General features: G+C 41.6%; 1 protein-coding gene across 1 annotated transcript in view; it reads right to left on the minus strand.

The window, feature by feature from the left end:
• The window catches only part of kiaa1109 (KIAA1109 ortholog), a 91,287-nt gene that overhangs the window by 70,505 nt on the left and 6,485 nt on the right, over window positions 1–14,297 (minus strand). Inside the window, exons 4-17 of the mRNA XM_015376323.1 lie at window positions 13,640–13,718; window positions 13,489–13,553; window positions 12,375–12,549; window positions 12,217–12,298; window positions 11,942–12,135; window positions 9,725–9,804; window positions 9,036–9,186; window positions 8,531–8,687; window positions 8,130–8,208; window positions 3,462–3,553; window positions 3,268–3,385; window positions 2,068–2,223; window positions 360–457; window positions 52–236 (exon numbers count right to left, since the gene is read on the minus strand). Of these exons, the coding sequence (XP_015231809.1) occupies window positions 52–236; window positions 360–457; window positions 2,068–2,223; window positions 3,268–3,385; window positions 3,462–3,553; window positions 8,130–8,208; window positions 8,531–8,687; window positions 9,036–9,186; window positions 9,725–9,804; window positions 11,942–12,135; window positions 12,217–12,298; window positions 12,375–12,549; window positions 13,489–13,553; window positions 13,640–13,718 (1,711 nt within the window). The remainder of the gene's footprint in view (window positions 1–51; window positions 237–359; window positions 458–2,067; window positions 2,224–3,267; window positions 3,386–3,461; window positions 3,554–8,129; window positions 8,209–8,530; window positions 8,688–9,035; window positions 9,187–9,724; window positions 9,805–11,941; window positions 12,136–12,216; window positions 12,299–12,374; window positions 12,550–13,488; window positions 13,554–13,639; window positions 13,719–14,297) is intronic.

Here is a 14,297-nt window from a genome sequence, read left to right on the forward strand (position 1 = left end):
TTCCCAGGTTTAGGATCCCAACTCCGGGAGCCAATCCCAGGTTTAGCTCACTCTGCATTGGTGATGTGCCTCCAGCGCGGCTTCCCAGGCTTCGGAGGGGGCCCTCCCTGGTTCTCCCCGGACACAAACATGTCAGGCGGCAGCTTGATGTTCTGGTAATCTTTGGCCAAAGTGAGGAGGGGGTAGCGGCTCGGGTGGCACTCCGGAAGCGACAGTCGCATGTCTGTATCCTCGGCCTGAGGAGGACAAACGAGGCGATAATGGTGAATTGGTTAGAAAACATACAGAAGCTCAGTCTGATGGAAAACAACAGCAGGTCGATGCTTTTATTTCTGGAATGCAGCGGTGGCGGGACTCACCCTGAGGCTGAAGCGGGTGTGGCAGGTGGTCGGAACGAACTCGTTGAAAGGCAGAGTGAAGTCTATATTGAGCGTCTCGCCACAGGCTGCCAGGTACACTGCAGACGATCAATAAAGCAATTGATTATCCCGCCTGCTGGAGGATTAGGCACTGGACTTCTGCTTACAGTACATGGAGACTTAGACGAAGCCGTCAGAGCCCTCAGCTTCCAGAGTTTTACAGGATTTAACACTAATTTAGCCATTGATCCCAAAGGCCCTAAGGTATAACAAAGCTTTATTCATCATGACAACGTGAAACCTTTTTATACAGCTTCCCCACAATATGTTAGAATATATGATGTTAAGGCAGATTTATGTCAGTAGAAACAGGAAGTATAGATCCTTTAGAGGGTTTTTCCAGCGTTCATGTCGACTTTATCTGGTGAAAATGGCTTCCAGCTAAAGACAAATGAAAAAAGGTGAAAACTAATAAGGTGGTTTTGATTCCCTGGTCTGTTTTACCTTTAGAAATCTTTGGAGAAAAATGTATTTCAATATTACTGAAGGCAAAGAACAGATCGAAAAAATAATCCATTTCAAAAATAAAAATTAGGAAAAAAAAGCATCGGTAATAAAGATGATTTTTAATATGTGTGCAAAGGATCAAATTATTTGCTTTAGTCTTATTTCATTATTATTTCCGATTTATTTTTTTCCCCCCTTTTTTTTATATTTTCTCAGATTGTAATCTCAAGATTTCTGGATGGAGCAACTTTTGTATTGGACCACTTAGATGTGTTAAGGTTGAAATCTGTAGAATAAAATAATAAAGACTGTAACTTGTAAAAAAAAAAAAAAAGTGAAAATAAAGTTAGAAATTAAAATAATAGTAACACTACTGGTCAAACCTTTGAATACACATACATTTCCCTAAAAAAAACACTTATTAGACTCTTTTCAAACTTATTTATCAATTCTTTTTTTTTCCAAGTTTCAAAGTGAGAAAAAAGGTGTTGCATTTAGGAACAGAGGGAACTAGAAATGTCTTTAAAGCAATGAGGCATTTTATTTAAAACAACATAGACATAGAATAAGTAAATTAAGTTTTAAAGACATTTCCAGGGTTCTTAAATGCAACACCTGGGCCGTTTCTCAATTCACAAGAACGCGAGTACAGACTCGTATCCTCGCCAAGTCTGTTTTTGAGAAGAACCCAGTAAAGTCTGGACTTGGGGAGAACGGGAGAACGCAGAATAAATATGGATCAACTGGAACAGACGCGTACTGATGACATCACCACATTCAAAGCTAGTCTGGAGCTGCCTTTATCCTCCTGTTATTAATAGTCTCTAGATAATAATAAATTGGCCCTGGCCGCCGCAGACGGGCCCAACGTTTGGCCCGGGCCGCCGCAGACGGGCCAAGTTTGGCCCTGGCCGCCGCAGACGGGCCAAGTTTGGCCCTGGCCGCCGCAGACGGGCCTAACGTTGGCCCCTGTTGCAGTTACCCTCAGGGTGTCCCAGCCCAACACTGAGGAGGCTGCACTTTGTTAAAACCTTCAATCTGAAAAGTAGTTGCTTAAATGTCTTTTTAATGTGAATTAATTTTTTCCAATTTGTAAAACCTTTTTCAGTATCAAGTCTGTTTTCAGTTTCCAAATAACATTGTGAAGCTGAAGTGAAGCTCCAGTTTAGCTCCATAAACCTGACCCAGGGCGCCGCCTCACCGTTCTCCTGCTGCTTGGTGGAACAATCGATCCAGTTGTGCTGGTTTGCTGCCCAGATCATCTCAAACTGGTGGAAGAGAATCTTGAACTTCCAGGAATAGGGAACAAAAGAGTAGATGTCTGGGGCGCTGTCGCTCGCCCAGTCCTTGATTAAATCTGAAAGGAAACGAGCTTCTTTGAATGGATGCATTCAGATCTTTTAGAAGAGGAGAGCTGGACTGTTTGATTGTATGGAAGCAAATATGTACCAATTTTATATTAACGGCACAAAATAAAAAAAAATGAGGCATTTCTGTTAATATATTTCAATAAAAAAAGACATTTGGAAATAATTTTGGCACATTTTTTTGCATACATCTTTTGAAATTTTAATTTAAAAATGTAGTTTTATTATTTAAAATTTCAAACAGAAGTCAGAAGAAAATGTAAATACAGTTTGGATAATTTACATTTGATTTTTGTATTATTATAATTTTTTTTTTAAGTAAAACAATCAGCTTTGTTCTTAAAATGAAAAATCTTTTCTATCAAGTAATTTAATTAGAAAATCCCACCTATGTAAATGACTTTTGGTCTTTTTTTTTTGCTGGGACATCTTTTAAAAATGAAACATGAACCATTTTTTGTTTTATCATTTTAACTAATATGCAAACTGAGCCATCCTGCAGAAGAAAGGGATTTTTTATTATTATCTACTTTGTACTTTTATATGCGTTGCCAAATGCAGCTTATTTTGACAAAAAAAAGCATTTCTATTATAAAATCTGACATATTTAAATACATTTATGTCTTTCTTTGGTGGGACATTTTTTTATGAAATCATATATAAATGTTATTTGATTTATTGATCTAATTGCCTCAGAAAACTGAGCAGTCTGAGAAGAAAACAAAAAATGCAGGTTAAATTTTTATAACTTAAGCTCCTGTCACACCTTGACGATTTAGACCAGCGTATGCCTGATGTACGGAAAAAACAAAAAAAGTTATGAGCATGCTGAGGTAGGAGATTCTGGGATGTCGGGCACACGCTGGCTAAATCTGCAAGGTGTGACAGGGCCTTAATTTGCGAGTCTGAAAATACAGCTTTGGTTTTTTTTGTTTTTTTTTTTATAAAAAGCGTTTCTATGAATCCTTCTGATTGGAAGGTTGGGACACATTTGCTTCCATGTGGCTGTGGCACCGACTGACTGCCTCCCTGACCTGTGAAGAAGTTCTTCTGAGCATAGATGAAGTGGTAGGTGGCTTTGTAGACCTCGATCTCGCACTGCCAGGACTGGGGCATGTTCCACACGCGGGGGTAGCTGGCGATCACATGGAACTGAAACAGAAAAAAGGCGGCTTCGTTTTCACATGGCTTCCATCAAAGCGGGGCTGCGGGAGAATCCATTACTCACAGCCAACATCTCTGCCTCCAGGAGGGTCCTGTACTGCATGCTGCTGGTGGTGTCCACATGGAGCAGCTGACCTTTGATGGTGGGAGAGTAGCCTGAGGGCAGAAATAAAAGAAATAAACATGAGGAACCAAAAATGCTTGGAGCTAAAAGATCTCTTCCAGTAACATATGCTGCATATCTAGACATGGAGGAAAACACGGGGGAAACTTCCTGCTGGCATGAGAACTCATTGCAACATTCTCTGATATACTTGCATGGACAATGGGGGCGGGGCTAAAAGACCCACATCTCATTACCTGCCTGATTTTTAAAGTGAACAGTTCCAAAAAAAAAAAAAAAAATCCACTGAACTTTGTTTTCAAGTTTGAAGAAGTTTCTCTTCCCATCCAGGAAGCTTTATTAATTCAAAATGTCAGAAATAGCGTTGAGTTTATGGTTTTATACAGCAGCGCAAAAAAGGCTTGTTTTTGTTTAGAAAACATGCAAATAGAAACAGATGAACGGGTCTGGCCCTTTGGAATGGGGGTTGTTTAGCGTCTTTGTTAGACTGCAAAGCCACATACCTGTATATGTGTCTGAAAGGGGGGTGAATAGAGGGAATTGTTGGCCTGGCTGAACAGGCGAGGTGTTATGTTCCCCTATAAAGGGAACCTTAAAAGGGAACCATCCCCTTTTTCTGACCGTTTGTATTGAAAAACTTTCCTGGATTGGAAGCAAAACGTCTTCAAGCTTGGAAACCAAGTCCATGACCTGGATGACTGAGAATCTTCACCAGCAAAGTGAACAATCTCAACAAAACTGCTAAATACATAAAGGTTAACAACCAGAGGAGTTGATTTCTATGAGAAAATGAAAAGCTGAAAAAACAAAAAAAAAATCTTTCCATCACTCATGATTTTATAGTTTAGATTGCTTTGTTTTTGGTGATAAATGCTGCAACTGTTACGCAACTTAACCACAGCAGTTCAAACATGTTAAGAATCTGCCTTCATGTGGCTTTTTTTATTTGTAATTAATCACACTTTTTGCTCCTATTGTTAAAAACATGTTTGTAAAGTTTTCCAAGGATATGATGATGAAATCTGATGCTTCTGGTCTTTTTATATAAAATGGTCCATTCAGCAAAATGAGACAAAGTCTTTGCATTTTATTGTGTTTTAGGCGGAGCTTGGGACCATAGGCAACTGCCTAGTAAAGCCTAACGTTAAATCCCTCCCAGCGTATGAAGCTAACTGTTAGCTACAAGGCTCTGCTCTCAGTGAAAGAAAAATGGAGCCAACAGTCCAGTGTTGCTAACTCTTATATTTGGTGACTTTCAAACCCTTCAAACAACTTTTTGTCTTAAAAAAAGCAGCTAGAGACAAATCTGGTGACTTTTCTGAGTTTTTAACCAGTTTAGCGCCCTCAGGTGGAAGCAGCCATCGCTCCGTTACCGCCTGATAACACTCACTGCTTCCCACAGCTGTGTCTCAATATGGAGAGCCGTTTTTTTCAAAATTAATGGAAAACTGCCACCAATAAATATTCTATCAAATAAATAAATATCCCCATAAATATCCCCATAAATATCCCAAATTCAATGATTTTATTATATTTGACGTCGCTGAACTCTAACCAGCGCCGCCCGACAGATAAAACTCTGCCCCTCATCAAAATATAAGAACAGGAAATAAAAGGAGTTAAACAAAAGTGTCACAAAATAATACTACATGTTTATATAATAAAACAATTGTTTTTACTTTTTTTTATTTCATGGTGATTTATATTTTATGGAATATTTATCAATAGCAGTGTTTTTTTTTTATTTATTGAGTAATAAATGAAACAGCTCTCCATACCTCACAGGCTGCTGCCTCATCTTAAACAGAAAAAACAGCAAAGCTGCTCTGTTTCCAGCTGATCTCATAGATTAGAAAACATGATATGAATATAATGAAAATATAGTTTTTAATCTACACTCTTATTTCTTCTCCAACTGCTGCACTAAATTAATGACCTAATTTCCACAGCTTGACTCGCTGATTCACATGTTACCGTCTGTTGGGTAGAAATAGATCTTTGCATCACGGATTCAGGTTAAAGATCAACATTTATCATAATTTCATCCACGAAGGCCACCACAGTTTCAAAAGCAATTCATCAGAAAACTCTGGACTGGTTTGACTGGGAAACATGGAGCTGAAAACAAACCCAATGCAGCGACTGGAAGAAAAACATTTTTATCATTTTTATTTCTGACTCAAAGCAGGAAAACAAGCTTTGATGGATCACAGCCCCACAGGCAGACACTTTATTGCAGATATAATTTCATATTCTTTTTTGTGGATTATTATAAACCAAAGGAGACTCCACATGAGACCCACAAGCCGACGTCGGCAGGAGAGCCATAGATTTATATTTGGTCAGAAACAAAAACCTTTTAAAGGTGGATCGTTAGACTGGTTGATCGTTCTCTCGAGAGAAAACTCGATATGTCGTTGTAACAATGTGGCTACGTTTACACCGTTTTTTGTTTTTTTTTTGCGTTGCCGTTCACGTTTCCAAATACATGCGACTTGTATGTGATATCCTGTGTTAACTGCATTCATACAGCTTACATGTCCCACATGCGTAGTAGAGGATGAAATGACGTCATAAGCAAGGATGCTCTGTGTTTACGGAAGTAAACATGGATGTTAGTGCTGGAGAACATCTAGTGATCTTTCCCAACCTTAAAACCTCAATCTTTTCAAGATGGTTAAACATAAATACTGCTCTCCGCATCATCGTCCACCATGGTTGTCATTTTTCTTGCTGCTTCTGCACAGCAAGACGCAGAATAGTGACCTTCGTCAGGTATTAATGCCGTTCAGGTTGCATGAATGCCACTTGGCTGTTCAGACCCGGGTTTATACAGAAATGAGAGACTCTAATTTAATACTTTTTAATGTTCTTTTAATGCTCTTAGAAATACTTTTAATGCCACCAACAAGTACCCGTCGACAGGCTGCAGCCATGTCCCGAATTCCTCGTTTTCCAGCCACTTTTGTTGAATTTACATTTTCCCCATTCTCTACCTTTTTCTCAGACTCGAGCTTCTTTTCCGAACATATGGCTTTACGATCAACCAGAGACAGTTCTGGAAACCCTGCAGACACATATCGCATTTGAAAAGATCAGATTCGAATCGAATTCAGGACCACAGAGCCAAGTGTGGGTTGGAAAAGAAGGGATCTGTGTTGTTCAGACTGTCATGAAAAGATCAGATCCAGGTCGCATATGGACAAAAAAAATAAATAAATAAATAAATGGGTCACTTCAGGCTTCTGTGTGAACGTAGCATTTGTCAGGATCAGGACGAACACATGCAAAGGGCTGTAAACCGCGGGCGCCACCATCAACTGGGCAGCGGTCGGTTAATCAAGTTGGTTGAAATGATCTCTGCGTCAGAGGAGTTTAAACCCAACATGCTGGGAGAAAGCTCAGAACCAGCTGAATATTAGAAGTGCAGTTTAATATAACCCAAGTGTGTGAAAAGTTCCGTCTGAAATGAATGAAAATAGTTGTTTTAATGGTTATTGCATCAGATATGTGGTGGGTAACGTTTGGTTCACTGAAAGGTTTTTATCTGTCCCTGTGGAAATGGGTTTAACTAACATTTAAGCTCAGATTCCAACATCTGTAGTGTGGGGACTAGATATCTGAGACGACGGTACTGCTGCTGAAGCTCCTCAGAAATGTTATTAGCACCCAGAACAGTAGGGCGAAGTTCCGTATTCATTCTTTGGCTGCCTTGTGTGTCAAGTGTCACAGTTGCTAGGCAACAGAGGGTATGGGCCGGGAAAACCAGAGAAGGCTGGACTTTGAATCCATAGTCAAACTCTTCTGGCCTCCTCATTGTCACAGACCTCCAAGGACCCAGTCCAGGTAGAGCGGGTCCTTGGAGGAAGCAGCCGCTGAAATCCAACACAGCCAGAGCCAACCTGTATGATGAGTTCCGACTCTGATCTTAACCTCCTCCTTTCTTAAAGGTCTGCTGACAGAAAGCTGTTAGCATAACAGGGCAGAGGGCTTGTTCTGAGTTAGGAGGAAGTCGAGTCGTTTCATTTGGAAGAAAGCTGAAATGTGTGGAAGAAACGTAGCGCTGAGAATATTCCGGCATACATCATAGTTACTGTGGATTAACCCGGGCATATACTGAATGATTTTTTTTGCCCTTTTTGGGCCGATTCTCCAGGCGTGCGAGAATTTTTCCATCGGGCCGACTTTTAGCCTCAACGGGCGTCTATCCCTTTAGTCATGTACAAAAAAAAACAATTCTTTGAAGCGTGTGGTGATCCGACTTTAAAATGTTTTATTTTGTACATGACCAAAGGGATACACGCCCGTTGAGGTAGTTTAAAATCTATTTTTTGTACAAAACTAAAGGGATAAACGATAAACATACCCACATGACAATGGGTATGCTGATATGACAGAACACAGACTGACTCTGGTTCTCCCCCTGAGACTCCTTTCTGCTGTTTGCTAAATTATTAGCGTTTCCAACGTGTTTACCCAGAGCTAAAGCTAAAGTCATACCATAAGGAGAACCTATAAAAGGTAGAATAAGTGGTTCTAGGATCCATACATCTAACCTGGAGCCGTGGAGATGTTTACTTCTGTTTCTGCTGTGAAACACCTACTTACCATTCTCTCCCACGGTCATGGGGATGTTGACTTCCAGGTACGAGCCTGCGCCTACATTCACATGGATGGCATTGGTTTCCTAGTAACAGCGATGAAGACGGAGCAGAGGAGGGGGAAGACAAACAGAGACGTCTCATTACCACAGACTAAAAATAAAAGAGACACCTAACCTGAAGACAAAACACTGAAAGCAGGAAAGGAAAAAAGACGATCGTCTTTGTCTAAAGCCTGTTCCTGTTTCTTTATTCGGCGTGCCTTTCACATCCTCAGCTTAAAAAGGACTGTTTGAAATAGAATAAAACGTCAACATCACTAACTGAGAGGTTGGCGAGGCTCGGAGACAAAGAAGAGCCCCTCGGCACAGAAAGGAAGTGGGATCAAACAAGGCAGCAGTCAGTCACCCTGTTTTTGGTGAACAGCAGGTCAATAGTGGCGTCGGCGATGATGTTCATGCGGAGCTCGAAGGCTTGGATCTGGCGGGGTTTTCCCGGCTGTGGGACCTCGCTCACATCCATGACCTGGTAGTCGGCCGGGAGGAAGAACTTCCAAAGGGAATCCCTGCAGAGAAAAACGTTCCTCACTTCCACAGCGACTCAAACATGTCATGATGCAAACAGAATGGTTACAGTTACAGTCCACGCCATCAGTTTATTTGGTCTAACAGCTGGGGGCACGGTAGACTAGCAACACTAAGGTCTAAGGTTCAAATCCCAGATGCCAGTATGCTTATAAACAAAGATCAATTACAATACAAACAGAGTTAAAGAGCATTTTGGAGATGAATTAATGGTAATGAAACAAAACTTTTTTTTCCTTTTTAGATTTTCGTGTAACCAATGGAAGTTTTTTTCCCTCAAAATTCAGCTTAAGGATCAGATTCAGCTGAGATCTAATTGGTCTGCTTACCTCTGCCGGTCGGCCCACGGTCCGTAGTTAAAGTCGGTTCCTTTACCACAAACAATGTCGAGCCCCCAGCATGGAGGAAGGTCCTGCAGCTTATCATCCTCGCTGCTCGTCTCTGCCTCCCCCACTCCCTCCTGCTCCAACGGGACCAGACCTGATGGGGGGGTTAAGAGACACACAGTGACCAAGAGGTCGCAAATTTACAAGGAAGCAAGAAAGGAAGGAAGGAAAGAAGGAAGCAATGAAGGAAACAAGAATGGAAGGAAGCAAGAAAGGAACGAAGCAATGAAGGAAGCAAGAATGGAAAGAAGCAATGAAGGAAGCAAGAAAGGAAAGGAGGAAAGAAGGAAGGAAAAAAGAAAGGAAAGAAGGAAGCAAGAAAGGAAGGAAAGAAGGAAGCAATGAAGGAAGCAAGAATGGAAAGAAGCAATGAAGGAAGCAAGAAAGGAAGGAAGGAAAAAAGAAAGAAAGGAAAGAAGGAAGCGATGAAGGAAGCAAGGAAGGAAAGAAGGAAGCAATGAAGGAAGCAAGAATGGAAAGAAGCAAAGAAGGAAAGAAGCAATGAAGGAAGCAAGAAAGGAAGCAAGGAAAAAAGAAAGAAAGGAAAGAAGGAAGCAATGAAGGAAGCAAGGAAGGAAAGAAGGAAGCAAGAAAGGAAGGAAGATAGGGTTTTTGTGAGGAGCAAATCCCACCTGGTTCGTCCTGGTAGTAGTAGATGTCAACGTCATTGGACTGCATCACCACGAAGCCTTCGCCCATCAGTCGGGGGGGTCTGTGGTGAAAGTGGAACATCAGAATCCTCAGCGGTTCCCAGTGATTTAGTTTTTTAGAAAATCCAGATTACATTTTCTGTTTCTGCTTCATCCTCCTACCTTTATTGTTGCCACACTAACCAAATAAAACAGGAACTCGACAAGAAGGTTGCAGTTCTACAGAAATCCAATCCTAGGCTACGTTCACACAGCAGACTGAAGTTGCTTAATCTGATCTTTTCATGTCAGTCTGCAGGAGACAGATCTGATTTGTTCCAGTGCGACCCAGACCACTTGGCTCTGTGGTCCTGAACCCAATACCAATCTGATCTTTTCAAATGTGACCTGTGTCTGAACGGCTGGGTCGCATTCATCCAACATGAACGCCATTAATACTCAAAGGTCACTATTCCATGTCCTGCTATGCAGAAGCAGGCAGAAAAACAACCATGACGAACGATTATGCGGAGAGCAGAATTTATATTCAACCATCTTGAAGTGATTGTATTGTTAAAGATATAGAGGACGATCTTTTATTTCTGGGTGGATCATCTCAATAAGCAGCACTCCTAACTGTCAATCATCCTGGTGATATGTTTACATAAGGCCGTCCTACGTGTTCGTCCAGTTAGCTATGTTTTTCCACGCATGCGCACTTTCAGGCATATATCTGTGGTGAGCTACGGTTTCAGACAGTCATTGAAGCTCACCTTTCTCACCGCAGTTCTTTGAAAATGGCCGAGGGTCGGAAGAGAAAAAGTGTCTATGAAGTATATGAGAAGAAAAGAAAGGCCTCAGAAGAGGCAGATATATCCCAGAATGCTTTGTGTAGAGAACTCTCCACGCAAAGCATTATGGGATTTGCTGTCACAGGGTCCCACTGTCGCTACCTGACAGCAGCGACTAATAGACATGGCACAGGCACAGCGCGATGGAGGAGTTATGTGACCAATGGAGCAAAAAGTAGTGATCATCTGTCTGAACAGTCATTTAACTGCTTTCACTATAAAGTTCACTATATAGTCCCAGCTGTATGTGGACACAGTAAGCTTGTATGAGCTATGAGAACACTTTTAAACAGGGCGTGCACGAGGAGAAATGAGCTCGTGCAAGTGCATTTTTTTTAAAGTGGAAAAGTCTTTTAACGCCAGAACTCCACATGCCGTCATTTTGACGGTTCTGATATTTTAAAGGGAAGGAACTTTATTCACATTAATCTTATTTTGCTGATTCTATATTTCCTTCACTTTCACATAATTTTTGTACATAAAATAAAAATGTACAAAATAAATATGTTTAATTTTACCTCGATCTCCCACAGCCGACATTTTGACGCCTCTATTAGTTGCATTGGAAATTCTTCCCACGGTTGATTGACGTTCGGTACTGTTGCCTAGCAACCAACAATCTACCTAGAACTCTTTGGCTAATACGGAAAAATGGCTTTCAGGAGAAATTTAACTACAAAAATAGAGATTAAGAAATGCTTCCAACTATTGATGATAGCGATTTAGGTGGAGAGGGAGAGATCGATGAGGAGGACTGGGTAGGAAGGGGCTAGTATGATCCCCCACCCACAGGAAAAAACAGACCTATCAGTGACCCATCAGACAATAATGAAACTTTTATTCAAGGTTTGGATAGCATTGCCCACACTTCAGCCGGTAAACTCAGCGGCCCAAGAGCCAAACTAGAGGCCATGGGCTACTCATGCTACTACAATCACACACGGTTCGGCGTGGATGTGTCGGATCAGACGATTAGAAAGAGGGCTCCAACGAGAAGGTGGCCTGTGGCCGAGACGTCGGCGTCTCACGCAGAGATTTTATCCTTCCACCCATCTATCCATTTTCTTATACGCTTAATCCCAAGTGGAGTCGACCACCCCCTCCCCCACAGTAGAGTTAGCTTTGGCGGGGCAAAGAAAACAGCGGCAGGTGCTTCAGCGCTGCACAAATTTAGACCACAAATGATACTAGCATACAATACAGCCCTTAAAAAAAATATATATATATATATATACAAAATAACACTTTATTGCCTGCAGTGTGACCGTAACCTAAGAGAACCCAGTTCAGGCCTCCTGCTATTAAAGTGGAAACTAGGAGGGAAAGGAGAGTTCTGATGAAACGTCATTCAAACATCAGAGGAACTCACTCGTCGTTCTGCATTCCTAGGTAGCGCGGACTGGGAACCAGCATGACGCGCACGTTCTCCAACGATCCTTTCACGATGTGCATGTACTGGTCTAGGTGGCTGGACGGCGGCTTGGTGGCGTACGTAAGGAAGGCGTCTTCAAAGTTCACACACAGCGTCTGAGGGAGGTGGTGGTTCCCGAACGCCACACGGCCCTACAGGAGAAACGCAGAACGCAACACGTGAGTTTCTGAGCGGAGGACAGATCCACAAACAGAGGGGGGAGGGGAGCTTACCGTACTGATGTTGAGTTTAATCACAGGGATGAGGGATCGCCATGACGACGTGGGTTCTGGACTCTCCGCACTGATGTTCACACTGCAGAAGACAAGATTCTCAGCTGAAATCATCTGAGGAAAAAAGGGAAGACAAACCCTGCGGGCTGCGGACGGACCTCTCCAGGGGTTCGGCCCGCTCCTCCTGTCCCCGCTCCTCCTCCTTCTTGGTGGTGAGAAGCGTGGGCTCCAGTCCAAACGTCTCCTGCAGCCGCGCGTAGAGGTCGGTCCGGTTGTAGACGTGAAACTCGAAGCCGTTGACCGTCACATAAAGCCTGGTCTCTGCTTTTGGATCTGTCCGGGCAGGAAGGCAAAAAACGTTACTCTAAAAACTTTTTTGGTTCAAAAATGTTTTTTAAAGTTTTATTTTTGGATTGCATTTTTTTAATTACATTTAAAAAACATCCATTGCTTGAAATAATAATAGAAAAGCAGGTTCCCTCCCCAATCTAAAGGAAAGCCCGCACCCATAAGTGAAGGAAGAGCAATGTGGGAAAACAGCTTGAAAAGAAAGCAATTCATAAAAAAAAAAAAAAGATATTTTAGAGATAGAACTTCTCAAATTTGAATGGAAGTTAAAAAGTAAAATATCATAAATGTATTTGAAAAAAAAATTTTATCAGAAAAAAACAGCAAAGTTAGTCTGAAAAATATATTTTTTTAATTGAAAACCTTTCAAGGGTTCAGTTTGTATGGAGTTAGATTGGTCTCAATTTTCACAAACACACATGTGATTCATACGTGCAAAGAACGATTCACGCAAGCACAAAAAAATCCACACACACACAGAACAAGATTCGCCAATGTATTTCTGGTCCATAAACAATTATAAATAAAACTACAAAAGTACCAGTCTTTAAACTTCACTGTATTTGTGTGTGGATTTTTGAGACACTCCTTACGTGCCTCCATACACAAATGCATTTTTTGCATCACAGAGCTTCCTTGTATAAGCCAATCACAAGAAACTACTGCAGGTGGGATGACACCCCCAGATTCCACATGCTGCTGGATTTTTTTTGCTTGCATGAATTGTGCTGCGAGTGTGGATTTTTTTGTTTTTGTGTGACTCATGCTGTGCATGCATTGATCACATCTGTGAAAATGGAGAGCTCCATAATTTTCCCCATTTTCAAACTGTGCTCTTTGCTTGCAACAATGGAGCAAAATTCCCTGCTTATATATTCATGTGTTAGAGAGGTATGTCTTGAATATCTCTGCTGCCAAACTCACCGTGCTGCTTCTGTTTTGGGTTGTACATTTTCCACCAGCGAAATATGAGAAAGCCGTCCTGAATCCTGCAACAGAGCGAGAGAGAGAGCAGCCGGTGAGCAGAGAGCCGAAGAGACAGACACATAAAAGGGATTTGGACACTAGAGGTGACCTGATGGACATGTCCTGGTTGATGTAGTAGACCTCTCTGAACATGACTTTTCCTGACAGAACTGAGAAGGAGAAGGAACCTGTGGACATGAAGACATTGTTAACATGATGAGCTTAAAAACAACCTCAGTGAAAATCATGATACGGCATAAACTTACGTTTATTTATGACCGTTTTCAAACCTTTTCAAGGCCCTTGAACATTTTGTTTTAAGATTCACAAACTTTCAAGAATTACAAGGACCCTTGGGAACCCCACAAACAGCTTGGTTTAGAAAATCTTTTCAAATCTTTAAAACATTTATTTTATCCTGAGCTATCTCTATAGTTATGCTGCTATAGGCTTAGACTGCTGGAGGACATAGGGACCCCTTTTTCATCATTCTATCTCTATTCTCCAACTCTGCAGAATCTGTTAGTTCAATCTCTAACGTTCTGCTCTCTCTGCTTTTTCTCATAGTAGCTTCATCTGGTCTGTTCCTGTTTGGCTGTGACTCCATCCTGGAGAGAAATATTAGCTGTGCTGCTTCCATCAACACCCTTGTTTTTAGATGCTGGAGATTTTCCAGTGTAGTCCTGTTTCTCTGACTGTGACTGGCTGGATGTGCTCTCTTCATCCACTGACATGGGAGCTAGCTCTGAGCTCATCTGCCTGGCTGT

The sequence above is a fragment of the Cyprinodon variegatus genome, unplaced genomic scaffold, assembly GCF_000732505.1.
Source record: "Cyprinodon variegatus isolate N-32 unplaced genomic scaffold, C_variegatus-1.0 Scaffold133, whole genome shotgun sequence".
In the NCBI taxonomy this organism is placed as follows: domain Eukaryota; kingdom Metazoa; phylum Chordata; class Actinopteri; order Cyprinodontiformes; family Cyprinodontidae; genus Cyprinodon; species Cyprinodon variegatus.